Source organism: Tachysurus vachellii, chromosome 12, assembly GCF_030014155.1.
Source record: "Tachysurus vachellii isolate PV-2020 chromosome 12, HZAU_Pvac_v1, whole genome shotgun sequence".
Classification (NCBI taxonomy): Eukaryota; Metazoa; Chordata; class Actinopteri; order Siluriformes; family Bagridae; genus Tachysurus; species Tachysurus vachellii.
In genome coordinates this window covers 14,433,475-14,447,961 of record NC_083471.1, presented here as the reverse complement: position 1 = coordinate 14,447,961, position 14,487 = coordinate 14,433,475, and the positions used below count along the sequence as shown (strand labels likewise).

At 38.4% G+C, this 14,487-nt stretch overlaps 1 protein-coding gene across 4 annotated transcripts; it reads left to right on the top strand.

Moving 5' to 3' along the window:
- The first annotated feature begins 4,223 nt into the window (after window positions 1–4,223).
- ciz1b (cdkn1a interacting zinc finger protein 1b) lies at window positions 4,224–13,292 on the top strand. Of its 4 annotated transcripts, none has more exons than XM_060883045.1 (16): window positions 4,224–5,027; window positions 5,240–5,402; window positions 5,616–5,737; window positions 5,835–5,998; window positions 6,199–6,310; window positions 6,404–6,464; window positions 6,567–6,649; window positions 7,537–7,595; window positions 7,784–7,963; window positions 8,894–9,018; window positions 10,212–10,293; window positions 10,374–10,487; window positions 11,785–11,913; window positions 11,993–12,047; window positions 12,136–12,257; window positions 12,784–13,292. In XM_060883045.1, the coding sequence occupies exons 2-16, from the start codon at window positions 5,272–5,274 to the stop codon at window positions 12,940–12,942; spliced, it is 1,698 nt and encodes a 565-aa protein (XP_060739028.1). In that variant the 5' UTR covers window positions 4,224–5,027; window positions 5,240–5,271; the 3' UTR covers window positions 12,943–13,292. The 4 variants fall into 4 exon arrangements, with proteins under 4 accessions (XP_060739028.1, XP_060739026.1, XP_060739027.1 ...); XM_060883043.1 differs by having other exon boundaries at window positions 4,225–5,027; window positions 7,522–7,595; XM_060883044.1 differs by having other exon boundaries at window positions 4,228–5,027; window positions 5,619–5,737; window positions 7,522–7,595.
- Window positions 13,293–14,487: the final 1,195 nt, after the last annotated feature.

Sequence of the window (14,487 nt, the reverse complement as noted above, 5' to 3'; positions counted from 1 at the left end):
AACCATACCAAGTTTCCACACTCGCACACTCACATACTCACTCGCACACTCACATACTCACACACATACTCACATACACACATTTACACACACACACACACACACACACAGTCACACAGACACACACAGACACACACATACACACTCACACAGACACATTCACACACACACTTTATTGCCAAGTATGTTTTCACATACGAGGAACACACACACTTACACACACATTTACCCACACACACACTCTCACACACACAGACACACTCACACACACTCACACACACACACACTCACACACACACTCACACACACACACTCACACACACACAGACATGCACACACACACACACACACACACGCACTCACACACACACACACACACACACAGACACAGATGCACAGACACACACACACACACACACTCACACACACACAGACACTCACACATCTTGTTGTGGCTCAGGCTGAGTCCGACGATCCCAAAAATATCATAGTGAAACCTACTTCCTGTCCGTCACTTTGATTTTAAAAACAGCTATTTTCGCTTGTAACTACTGCAAACTTGAGTCTAAAATCATGAAGGAGCTGTTGTTAGACTCCTTGAGGCATGCTGAGTCAAACGATACCAAACGGTTTTCGGACGGCCATTTTGAATTTTCAAGTTAAGTTCAGTATTTTACTAATGCAATGCCATATTGCTACGAAACTTGGTATGGTTCATCAGCGACATGTTCTGAGCGCATCTGATCCTCTTGACCCCGGTATCGCTGCTTGCAGCTATATTTATTATTATTCCGCCCTATAAACGGTCGTGCAGCCCAAACCGTAAGGCCTAGAGAGCTCAAACTTGGTCAGATGGTAGTACTGGTTTCAGCGGAATCGGACAATTTGGGGCGCTTCAGCACCCCAAAACGCGTTTGTCCCCATAACCCCTAAACCCCTAAGTCCAAATCTCAAGTGCTTTATATCATTGGAATCCTTGGCTCATGACTTAAAAAACGTATATCTCCAATTTCATTCCCCCCTTGAAAAGTTTTTCGCTATAGTGCATTTTGTCCGAAACGTACTTTTGCTAACTAGTCCTAGGTTTTTCGCCTGATCGAGACCAATCCAGTGCAGTAATATTCTCTGGAGTCTCAATGACAATAATTTTCGAAAAAAAGTCGAAATTTTGATTCAGGGTCCTTAAGGGGCCCCAAAACGTTCGGACTGTGAGGAGCCAGTTTTACTAAAATGTCAATAATTCAAGAACTAAATGAGCTATCAACACCAAACTTGTGACACATGTGAAAGAGGTCAAACTGAGGTCACAGTTCAAAAACCGTGGCGATTGGCCACTTGGTGGCGCTATAACTTGCCGGTCACTTTGTGTATGTGACTTGAGGGTCACTCGTTCTGCATCTGGATGCTTGTGTTTCTTCGCTTTATGGATATGACTTTGTTCATGTTAGGGAAAACTGGACAGGTGAGCACTTCACATGACATATATTGTGCAACACGTTGGTAAGCTTTTCTGTATTAGAGACACTAGGTTAGGAGCAGGTGCCACCCTCTGTAACTTGCGGGTCACTTTGTGTATGTGAAAATCCTTTAAGGCCTTAAACTCCCTAAAGGCCTTAAATGCTTGAACCCGGGAAATGCTGCTTGCAGCTTTAATTATTATTATTATTATTATTCCGCCCTAGAAACGATCGTGCAGCCCAAACCGTAAGGCCTAGAGAACTCAAACTTGGTCAGATGGTAGTACTGGTCACAGTTACTCAGGGCCAAGGTCTCAGCGAAATCGGCCAATCTGGGGCGCTTCAGCGCCCCTCAATGCGTTTGTGCCCATAACTCCTAAACCGTATGTCCAAATCTCAAGTGCTTTATATCATTTGATAGGTCTCCACATAGTGAACAACTTTGCTTCTTGGACCAATGCTGTCAATCAAATTGTTCATTAATTATTCTTGATCAGGTGAAAAACCTACTTTTGCTAACTAGTCCTAGGTTTTTCGCCTGATCGAGTTTTTCGCCTCAGTTTGACCTCTTTCACATGTGTCCCAAGTTTGGTGTTGATAGCTCATTTAGTTCTTGAGTTATTGACATTTTAGTAAAACTGGCTCCTCACAGTCCGAACGTTTTGGGGCCCCATAAGGACCCTGAATCAAAATTTCGACTTTCGATAATTATTGACATTGAGACTCCAGAGAATATTACTGCACTGGATTGGTCTCGACTGGATTGGGATCTTTTCAGATCCCTACCATCGGACATCTCCTGTCAATCTTCATTATCCTGTGTGACATCACAGTCCAAACACAGTTCTAGAATCAGTGCTCTCAGTGTTCTAGAATTAGTGCTCTCCTCCAAGCACATTCAGCTTCAATTAGAGGGCTCTATTGTTGTTCATTCTGTTTTAGTATGTCAGACTGTTCATGTATCCCAATTTCTTAGTTATTTTGTGTATGTGACTTGCGGGTCACTTTGTGTACGTGACTTGCGGGTCACTTTGTGTATGTGACTTGCCGGTCACTTTGTGTATGTGACTTGAGGGTCACTTTGTGTATGTGACTTGCCGGTCACTTTGTGTATGTGACTTGCCGGTCACTTTGTGTATGTAATAGCCTACAAACAGTATTGCTTCAGATCAACATAAACTGCAAATATGTACAAAAGACCTGTTTGTATTAGTGTACAGACTCATTTCTACATTAAAACCGCCATCTAGTGGAGAACATGTAAAAAGATTCTGTAAATGTGTACAGTGATCCCAATCACAGACCGACAGAACCCTTCTAATATGAACTAGTTGTCTTAGAGCAGGGGTTCCCAACCTTTTTCGTGCCAGGGACCAGCTTATTCATAAAAAAAATTCCAGGGACCAGTTGTCAATTTTAATGCCTCAATTTTAAGATGCATCGTTTGGAACATATCACTGTGTAAAACAGTAACAGCCTATCATTTAATTTCATATATAATGAACATGGTGGCAACAAACGTAGGAATATATATATATATATATATATATATATATATATATATATATATATATATATATATATATATATATAAAATATATCTTTTTAAACTTTCAGACCGGTTCACAAAATGTTTTCCTTTTCTCCCACACAATTGGGTCTACTTCAAAAGCAACTTACACAGCACTCACTCACTAGCAGGTGGCAGTAATGGCAAATTGTATGAAAATACCAGTTCCTTTCACCTGTCAAATCTCTCCAGAATCACTTCAACAGCAACTTAGTGTTTTCACTCACCAACAGGTGACAACAAAGGCTAACTGTATGAAAATAAGAGCCAGTTTCAACAGTCAGACCGTTTTGAATACAATAGCAAACACACAGTGATTTCAGCCAATAATTTTTAAAAGTATAAACTTAGAGATTAAGCTTTAACCTTTAACAAAAAATACCAGACCAGACCAATGAGAACAGAATATGAACTGCTTATTGATATTACTATAGCCTATTTGTTCTTTCTGGGCATCCATAAAAAGATATATGCATCCAAAACAATGCACACAAATTCCAGGATACATTCATTAATTCATTCATTCATTTTCTACCGCTTATCCGAACTAACTCGGGTCACGGGGAGCCTGTGCCGATCTCAGGCGTCATCGGGCATCAAGGCAGCGTATTCCAAGATACAATAAAACGAAATTTGAAAAAGGTCTGCTTCACAAATATGAACGAAAACCAGCTTACTCACGCTTCTTTCTTTCGAAAAACTCCACCGTTTTGTCTTTGACAGTTGGGTGTTTGGTGGTTAAGTGCCGCTGAAGTTTTGATGGCTTCATTGCAGAGTTTTTCACCACAAATAACACACAACGGATTTGGCGCCACGGAATCGCCTGTCTGTCGTGAATCGTATTTACTGTACGATTGAAGCTTGACTTTTTTTCTCTCTCTCGCTATTTTCGAGTTGGTCATTACCTTTCCTTTTACCAGAACTGCCCGCAATGAAATTAGCCATTGAAGTTTGCTGAAGCCCGCTCATCTCTCCACATACTTCGGTCACTTCAGGTGCACCGCGCTTTTTTTGCAGTCCGTTCAGATACGACACGTTGCTAAGCAATCGCAAGGCGCTCAAAGAAACACATTTTAATGTATTTATTGTTTATGTTTTGGATTAAATAACATGACATGTCATAGCACTTAAAAAAGACAATTATTATTATTATAAAAAAAAAAAATTCTTGGAATATTTCAAGGCCCGGTACTAACGGTTCCACGGACCGGCACCGGTCCGGGGACCGGGGGTTGGGAATCACTGTCTTAGAGTAAGGAAAACACTGAATGTGCATGACAGGAGCTACTCCAGGAATAGTGTGTAGTGTTTCATGGAGAAATCCATCCATCTATCCATTTTCTATACTGCTTATTCTACACAGGGTCACAGAGAACCTAGAGGATATCCCAGGATTTGGGGCACAAGGCGGGGACACTCTGGATAGGGTACCAACCCATTGCAGGACACAATCACACAGATTCACATGCTTTGGACTGAGAAAGAAACCGGAGAACCCACTAAAGAAAACCCCTGAAGCTCAAAGAGAACATGCAAACTCTGTGCATGCAGGGTGGAGGTGGGACTTTAATTCCAACCATTGGAGTTGCAAGGTAAACATGCTTTAAGGGAAGCGTGCAAGAAAAGCAAATTTCTTATTATTCAGGCTTTGTATATCTGCTGAACATAAAATAAATATTTCTCTTTGTATTGCTTAGAAATAGTTGTAATAGTAGAATTAGAAGGAGCCTTTATTTTTCACATATAAAAGTGAACACAGTGAAAACATATCCCAGCTTTTTAGGAAGCAGAGAGGGTTATTGGCTATGATCAAGTCAACAGCGTCTCTTTGCAGTGAAGAACAGAAATTACTCTGAAATAAAGATAGAACCTGCAGCTCTTCCTCCGGGTCGCACGGGGGCGCACGTGCAGTTCTGTCTTTGCCCGAAATAAATGAAGAAAACGTTTGATTTGTTTACTTTCCTGGTCGAGTTTGAATAATATAACACAACGTATAACTGGTAATTAAAAACATATTAAATTAAAATCATATATAAAATACATTTTGTGAATGGGTTCATTCTACAGTTAGTCAATATTTCGGATTAGGTGACATTTGATGAGCTGTTAGCTGGTTTAAGAGACGCGTTAGCATGCAGACTTCACCAGAACAGTCACTGAAATACTTGACGCTGTGAGATAAAGTCAGACAAAAAATCTTTTATCCCTCTAGGTTTGTGCAGCCCGGGGAAGAAGAGAGGAAAGATGATCCGCTCAAAGGACAAACAGCTGCAGCGTTTTCCAGCTGAGTCCCGAGCTGTGATCCCGTCTCTGCTGTCTCTGTCCACACCTCCTCATGTCCTGCACTCAGATCCTCTCCTGCACAAAGTAACACGGTATCAACAACTGACCGGTTTTCTTAAACAGAAAAACTGCCTTTTCACTTCTTTACCTTACATACACTCTGGAATTCATTCGTAATATATTCATGTATAATGTCGAAGATGATTCATCACTAGAGAGTTCAGTGAGGTGGTTGATGTTTGATATTATTTTCATTCATGCTTGAGGCTTTTTAAACTTTTAATACTGATTCACATAATTCCAAGCAGTGGACCTCCTGGAGGACATCCGTTTTCCTCTGCACAGACTGTTAGACCTGCAACTTCACAGGGCCTCCTCGGTCCATACCCACTGCTGCAGCATGCAGTGACCATGCCACGACAACCTGGTATAAATGATATCTTAAGTGTCTGGGTTTTTTTTAATGCATTTCTTCTGCTCACTGTGTAATTTCTTAATGTCTCTCATTCACTGGATTGTTGCAGAGATGTCACCATGTCATGTGAAGCAGATTCCCTCACCTTTTTTATCATCCGGAATAGGCCGGTCTCTTCTCGGCGCCGCTCCGTTCCGTGTTCCCCTGAGGACCCCACGCATGGCTTTTTTACCTGAACATCACCATGAGTCACATGGAGCTTTTATGAATAAGGTGACATCTTTTTTTTTTAATAAGGTGACGTTTTTTTTTTTCTTTCATGAATAAGGTGACATATCTACATTGCTAGAGTTATTTTCAAAACCTGATGTTTGTAGATTGAATGGAAAGTATAAATTTGTCATTTTGGTATTTTTGGGGTGATTAGTACCAGTTTTAAGGATTGTTATGAAGGATTACATTTTCTGTTTCAGAAAGGCTGTCTGCACAATCTTCAGCGAAAGAGGCAAAACGAACATGTTGCCAAAGAGAAAAGTAATGGACAGATGTGCAAATACACAACAGAAGTAAAAACTTCAAAAGAGGGTGAGATTATTTTTCTGAACAAAAGTGCCAGGGCTTTCAGACACGATTGTATATGATGGTATTGAAATGTGTTAATTTAGGCTTGTGTTGCAGGAAAGAAACTAAAAGCATCAGTTGAAACTCAGGCCTCATCCCCTGAACAGAAGGATCATGGGTACCTATTAATAAATAAAGAAAACTAGATTGAGAATTTAAATATGGTTGGATACTGTTATGTTCTTCACTAAGCTTAACTTGCACATACTGAATTACACAGAGCTGCTAAGATGGTGGAAGAGTCTGAAGATATAGGTTCAGAGCAGAAATCAGCAGATTCATCAACGATGCGAGAGCAGGAAGGTTAGTTGGTATAATGTTAAATCCTGATTGGTGTATGGTAATGGGCAGCTTTTGCACAAGTGTCACACCTGATAAACTTTGCACATCATTTAAACCCCTAATACCTCTATATTCATATTGTCAATAGATTTGGGCCAAGTGGCATCACGTTTCTTCACTGGTAGTAGTTTACAATTCAGTTCTATTTATTTATTTAAGAATTGACATTGACAGAAAGCAGCATTACAGAATTAAATTAATTTACTATTTATCTCTAATATCTATCTCTAAAAGAAGAATCCTTTGCAATTTCACCAGTTCAAGTTGTTTTCTGCCAAAAAAAAAAAAAAAAAATTCTGCACTGCAAAATCAAGCAATGTAACAACAGCAAAAGTGGGAAAGATTAATGAGATATATGAATGAGAAGATTTAGAAGCCTTGAACTAAACTAATCTAATTCAAATCTAGAATAATAGCACCATATTACTGCATGTATAGTCCTAGATATAATGATCACATTAATCACTGCAAATGTGATTAATTTAGCAATATGACTTAATATCAATATAATAATATGATTCCATTATTATTATGTAGCTTCTACAATAGCACATCCTTTTATCCTTTATTTATTTGGTTTGTTGATTATTAATTTTGTTTATGTGAAATAATTAATTAGCTAATTAATTAGTAATTAATCACCTTCAGTAAGTGGTGTTCATTACTTTTCCATAATTAATTCACTTCTCAAAAAAGTAAGATATCAGATTCTGTGTCAGATTAGGGCTCTTCTTACACTGCGTGTTTTTAGTTTTGCATTGCATTTAATTTATGATGGTTTTAAATTTCTTTTTATTTATTTATTTCTTTTTTTTGTTCTGCCTTAAACTAAGTGCATGCTTATGCAGAGGAGGAATGCCCATCTGCTGAAGCTGACAAGGAAATGGAGCAGAGCAGGACAGCAGAGGTACAACCGTGATCAACCCTAATTATTCTTGTCTGCACCACCTTCATATTTTCATCAGCCTCCACAACATAGAATGTTGTTGTTTTTTTAATACCAGCAGTAAATATAGACCTCTCAAGTTCCTTTCATGTGATATCATTAACGAAGTTCTGCATGGCTGTGAGTTTGAATGGTGTATTGGTATACAGGTGCTGGGTGTAGGCACATCTCTTAAGGTGACCATTCAGCGCAGCAGTGAGAGTCGAGCCTTCAGCACTAGGTCAGAGGAGGCAGCAGGCGCTGCAGGCCTGGCCTTGGAGAAAGACATGAGCATGACTGCAGACAAATACTGCTGCTATATCTGCAATGTCGCGTCTCCTGACCAACTTGTAAGGTTATATCCTGTTAAAAAGTTTGAAGCAGTTTTCCTAAACACCCTGCATGTATTAGCATTGCATTTTAGTTGCCACCTACAGTGTCACTTGTGAATTATTTAACTATTTAGAAATTCCTATATTTCTGCATAAATATGGCCCAAAACATTTTCAAACAATTCTTAAAGGTAAACGTGAACAAAATAAAAAAAAATGAGCCAACAACATTATACTTCTTCATTTAATTATTGAGAAAAATGTTTCAGCATCACATATCTGTGACTTGCAAAAGTATGTGAACATTTGCTTTCAGTATCTGTTGTGAGCCTTTATGCAGCAATAATTAAGTAAAGTTTCCAGTAACTTTTGATCAATCCTGCACAACATCTTAGAACAATATTATTCCATTCCACAGAACAGAAGAGCTTCAACACTGGGATTTTGGTCCTCATATGAACTGCTTGTTTCAGGTCCTTCCACAATTTCCCTTTAGATTAATGTCAGGACTTTGACTTTAATCATTCTTTGGTAGACAGATTTGGGTGCTTGTGATCAATGTTTAGGTGTATGACCCATTTTTTCTTGAGATTCAGTTTATGTACAGATATCTTTGACTGATCATTGAATGAAATCAGATGGACTCTAATTTTAGCTTGAAAATAAATACTAATCCTAGATGTTCACATACTTTTGCCTCACACAGATATATAATATTGGAACATTTTCCTGAATAAAAAAATTACTAAGTATAATATATTTGTCTGATCTGTTTGATTGGGTTCACTTTGTCTGCTTTTGGACTTCTGTGAAAATCTGATGTTGTTTTGGGTCATATTTATGCAGAAATATAGAAATTTCTAAAGGGTTCACAACCTTTCAAGCGACACTGTATGTACAACACAGCTATTTTGCATTCTGATGCATTGTAATGTTGGTTTGTTGCAGGACTTTCAGACTCACATGATCAGCTTGGGTCACCAGCAAAAGATGATGGAGATTCAGCATCTGAGCAACACCTGCCTGGCAACACTGCTACCCAAAATGCACCAATCACTGCAGGGCAAATACAGGCAAGGATTGCGCACAGATCTGTTCAGGTTTATCACTTCAGCATGACATCAGCATGCCACACTGCAATGGGGCTGGAGAATGTAACCGCATCAGACTGTAAACACATTTCTACAATATTACCCTTAATTGTTTCTAACTATGATTACATATACAGATAAATGGATCTTATAAATATCAGAGGAACTTGTTACCCTGAGAAAACCCTGAGAAATCCTCTTACAAACAGATTAATTAATTGCATGTAACAACTGTAATATGCCGTTAGCTGTAGAATATGGTTTTGAGGATGAAGTCCTGTTTTAAATTGTTACATAAATCTGTGTTGTAAGGTTTATTTTAAGATGTATATAGCAGTTTACCAGCATTATGGATGTGACAGTGGGTTTAGTAGAGTGTACTTAGAAGCAAGTAAGAATGAAATGTGAAATAAATGTTGATTTAACGAAGATGTTTTTTTTAATAATAAGGTAGCTTTTAGATATAATTAATTAAGACCATTTAGTTATTAATCTTATTTAATATTCAGACAAAGTTTAAAGCTGTGTCTTAAAACTAATCTTTGCTCATTGTTGTGTGAGGTAGTGGTCTTCTCGGGTCTAAAAAAAATGTACCCGACCCAAAGTGACCCGAATCACTTTTTACCCGAACCTGACGTGCATAATTTTTTTTTTTTTTTTAAGAAAGACCCGACCCGAGACAAACCCGAAAATTAGACCCGAGTCCGACCCGACCCGTTGGCATTTTTTTTTTTAACCCGACTGGACCCGAATGTTGCATAACGCTACACTAAAGTAACCGCTACATCATGGATTCAAAATTGATAGACAGGTCTGTTTCAACGAAAATTAGCTTACCGCCAGCCACACGTTGCCAGCCACATGTCGCAAGCGGTCTTGGCAAACAGAGGAGAGGTTGGAAAAGGACTCGAGTCGATGCACACACGCGAGATAAAGTAGTTCGGGTCTTCTCGAGTCCGTTCGGTAAAAACAAATTCATTTTAAATTACCCGAGACCCAATGCCGCTATTATTAGACCCGACCCGTGTCCGAGGCACACGTGAAACTTTTAGACCTGAACCCGCTCGGGTCTCGGGTCGGGCCTCGGGTTTTCGGATCTAAGTGGACCTCTAGTGTAAGGTTTTCTGGTTGAATTTTGGAGCCTGCTACGGTTGTGTTTGTCTAATTTCTTACAGAAACCTGCAGCGCTGGTGCACAATCTGCCAGTGTCATTTTACTGGTGATCTTATCGAACACAGAAGAACAAAGAAGCACAAGGTATGAACAAACATGGAAAGAGCAGACAATGATTCGTTTATCCTATCACTCTGCTGCTGATGTTTTCATGTTGATAACAGATGGCGAAGGTCTCTTCCAGACCATTCTGCACAGTGTGTGAGCGACACTTCAGAACTCCTCGCAAGTTTGTGGAGCACATGAAGTCCTCAGAGCACAAACAGCAGGTTGAAGAGGTGTGTATACTTAAGTGAAAAAGTTCAGAAAAAACATTCAATCTCAAAATAAATGAAATTCTGCAGCAAGACAACATTCCAAACAATAAGGTAAAATATAATCTTTGAAAACATTTAAAAGAGAAATTTTGTCATGACTGTCTCAGTTACCAGACCTGGGTCAGGATGTGTGGTGATGTGTGGTATAATGGCTCATGCTAAATATTTACTGGCAGCATTTAGGAAAGCATAAGTACATGTTTTAACATGCACAATTTCTGTGACAAAGAAGGTTCATCTAAGAAGCCTAGCAAACTTTTTTCGTGTTCAAACAAATAGCTGTGCTATAGCTGAATCAGAGCACTGAGCATTAGAGGTCTTCACGGGTCCACTTAGATCTGAAAACCAGAGGTCCGACCCGAGTTTCACGTGTGCCTCGGACACGGGTCAGGTATAATAATAGCGGCATCGGGTCTCGGGTAATTTAAAATGAATGCGTTTTTACCGAACGGACCCGAGAAGACCCAAACTACTGTATCTCGCGTGTGTGCATCGACTCGAGTCCTTTTCCAACCTCTCCTCTGTTTGCCAAGACTGCTTGCAACATGTGGCTGGCGACGTGTGGCTGGTGGTAAGCTCATTTTCGTTGAAACAGACCTGTCAATCAATTTTGAATCCACGCTGTAGCGGTTACTTTAGTGTAGAGTTATGCAACATTACGGTCCAGTCGGGTTAAAAAAAATGCCGTCGGGTCGGACTCGGGTCTAATTTTTTCGGGTTTGTCTCGGGTCGGGTCTTTCTTAAAAAAAATAATAATTATTATTATGCACGTCGGGTTCGGGGAAAAAAGTGATTCGATTCACTTCGGGTCGGGTAAATTCTTTTAGACGCGAGAAGACCTCTACTGAGCATTTGTTCTTTGACCCTGATACCTAGAACACAGACATGTCATTTGGCTCAGTTTGTTCCTCCAAAATTGCACCACGTTTCATACAATTTCTGCAATTAAGTTGATTTCAGGGTTGCAAGATTTTCTCAATGCAATTGGTTTCACTTAAATGAGGATCAAGAACTCATTCCCAGTTTGAACCACATAATTTTGATCCACACAAGTGTGATTGCTATGTTCTCACCTGCTCAGAAGACCATACCATGGAAAGGAAGCAATCATAATTCTATATATTGCCTCATAGATAACGATACCCTTACATTTCTTTGTCTTCACTTGACTGAATTGATTGTTTCTCAGCTGTGTTTTAATGAGTGAAATGAGCAGATAACATATATAATAGTACTTCATTGCTCTGTTTTGCTCCAGCTAAAAGAAGAAGGAGGACCTGAAGTCATGGAGGAACTTATAACATTAGATGCCATAGGTTGCTTTGAAGATGAAGATGAGTATGAGGAAGAAGGAGAGGAGGAGGAGGAAGAAACTGTGTCTGAACAGGTCAGTGTCCTCTTTGACTACATGATAAGTTAATTTAGTTGTTTTATAGTTGATGACCTTCTGCTTTTCTCTCTAACAGGTTAATCCAGCAGAGATCACTGATGATAAAGAGTATGATCCAGACACACAATATGGTGAGCCCCAAATCTAGAAAGACTCCTCATTACTTGAGGATAAAGTCTTTATGATGGTTTTGATCAGTTTTTCTATCCTTTTTCACAGGCACCAGCTTTGTAATCCCTGTAGCAGGTTTCCTCTGTAAACTGTGCCATAAGTTTTACCACTTTGAATCCCGAGCTCGGGAGACACATTGCAAGTCTCTCACACACTACCAGAACTTACAGGTGAAACAGATTTAACAGCATACAATATTTTAGGGAAATAGATGACTGATCAGTTCACTTCATTTTTTTTTTTTTTTTTTATAGAAATAGATTTGTGTATGAAGCTACCCATTATTCCCTTAGTTTTGACTAATGCCCCAATCTGATCTGCAGATTACAAGGAGTTGTTAAGCAAATGTGACCCAAATGACTGATCTTTCTTTGAGGTTAATCAGGTGATGATTCGGGTATAATAATTACTTTTGAATTTTGAAAATGATTAGTTAATTTTGAGCATAGTCACATGCCCCTTTAGAAAAGGTTGTTCAGATTCATTCAATTCCCACTAAAATAGTTCTATTACTTTTCCACTTGAACTGTGTTGGGCGCTACATAAAATTAAAGATAGAAATAGATCTGCCATGATTGATGTTGGTTTTTACAAAAGCCTTCACTTTTAACAAGGGTGTGTAAACTTTATATATACTGTACCTTTTATGGTTCTGCTGTATACTGAATATTTTATTGATTTTCTGATATTTTATAGGGTCACATTTTATATCAAATCTCATATTTACAGAAGTACAAGACGATCCTGAACCTACCTCAGGAGGATGATGAGACCCCAGACAGCTACTTGGTTAATATTGAGAATGTTGAGAACAGCAGTGGATGCACTGCAGAGACGAAGGAAGAGAAGAACTAGATGGCTTTCGTTACACTCCCAGCTGCTCCCAAAGACGCAGCACTCAAAATCTCCCCACAAAAGTCCAATCTCAAAACCACTGCCTGAATCCTCATCCACAAAACCCTAGTGTGGATTTAAAGTGTCTGCTGAAAATATCTCAGATTATGGTTCTTCCATACACAAAAAAGAAACCTCTTAGAAAGTCTAATGAACCTAATGAAGTCTCAGTGATATGCATATTAATGCTATAGTGCTGATTCTGAAGATCAGAAGCTGTAGTCTGTTACTCCTCTAATGGAATTAGTGCTTCAGTTTATTCAACTTTCTAATAGCATGTGTGTGTGTGTGTGTGTGTGTGTGTGTGTGTGTGTGTGTGTGTATATATATATATATATATATATATATATATATATATATATATATATATATATATATATATATATATATATGATTTATTCATTTATTTTTAGAGTTTTTACCATGTGGCCATATACAGTGCAATGCAACAGTAACTATTCAACTGTTAAATCTTTTTTTATTTACTTATAGATAGATAGATAGATAGATAGATAGATAGATAGATACTGTAGATATGTCTGCTTTAGTTTTTTATTTTATGCATTTTTAATCTGATAATGCTTTGAGCCTCATATTTATATAAATTTGTTTCTGTTTTTATTTTTAAGTACAGTATAATTACATACATATTTTGTGAAACTCATTATAAAGAGACTGGAACCACATTGTCTGTTCTGTCCAATTTTCTGTTGAATCTTGTTATTAACATTCTCCTCATAGTATTAGGAATATTAGCTCCCTCTGTAAATTACTAGAGAGACTGATGTGGATAAGACTAGATTTAAATGAGTCAAGACAATTTATTGGCCAAAGGATTGTATTGTCCATCTCTAAATATTCTAATAATTAAAAATAATTACATGCATTTATTACTGACTGGGTATTAAAAACGGTTTCTGTATTTTCCCCCTTGGGCCCTACAATAGTTTTGCATCATTACAGATATGATTATATATTATAGAATTGCTATGAGAGGGGATTTTATGGGTGTGGTGTAGTAGTTTTTGTGTACCTGTGTGTTATAATATATAGATGAACTTAATTTACATTGGTGATTCCAAGATACTGGTGCAAATTAACCCTTTTAAGTTTCCTTGCAGTTAATTTTTAAACCAAATTATCGAATGCACAAAATGTGGTTAATTACCATTCATGTGTTAAAGGCACAAGGGCATTCATGACAGTCTAACTACTTTTTTTCACTTTATAACAATTTAATGTATGTTTAAATTGTGCCCTTCCACACAAAACCGTTTTTACTTGGATTTTTTGATATGTGTTAGGTCCATATGTGTTTGTGTCGTGTCGTGAACAGTTGGAAAAGCTGCTGAGTGTGACGTAGTAATGATTGAGCTCATTACTATTCATGAGCTCTCCCACTTGAGACCTATACAGATAACCGACAATGAGTGAAGACAGTGGTGATGAGTATAAATAGAGTCGGGGTGAACAGACAGGTGAAAACGGGAAACAAACATGGTGGAT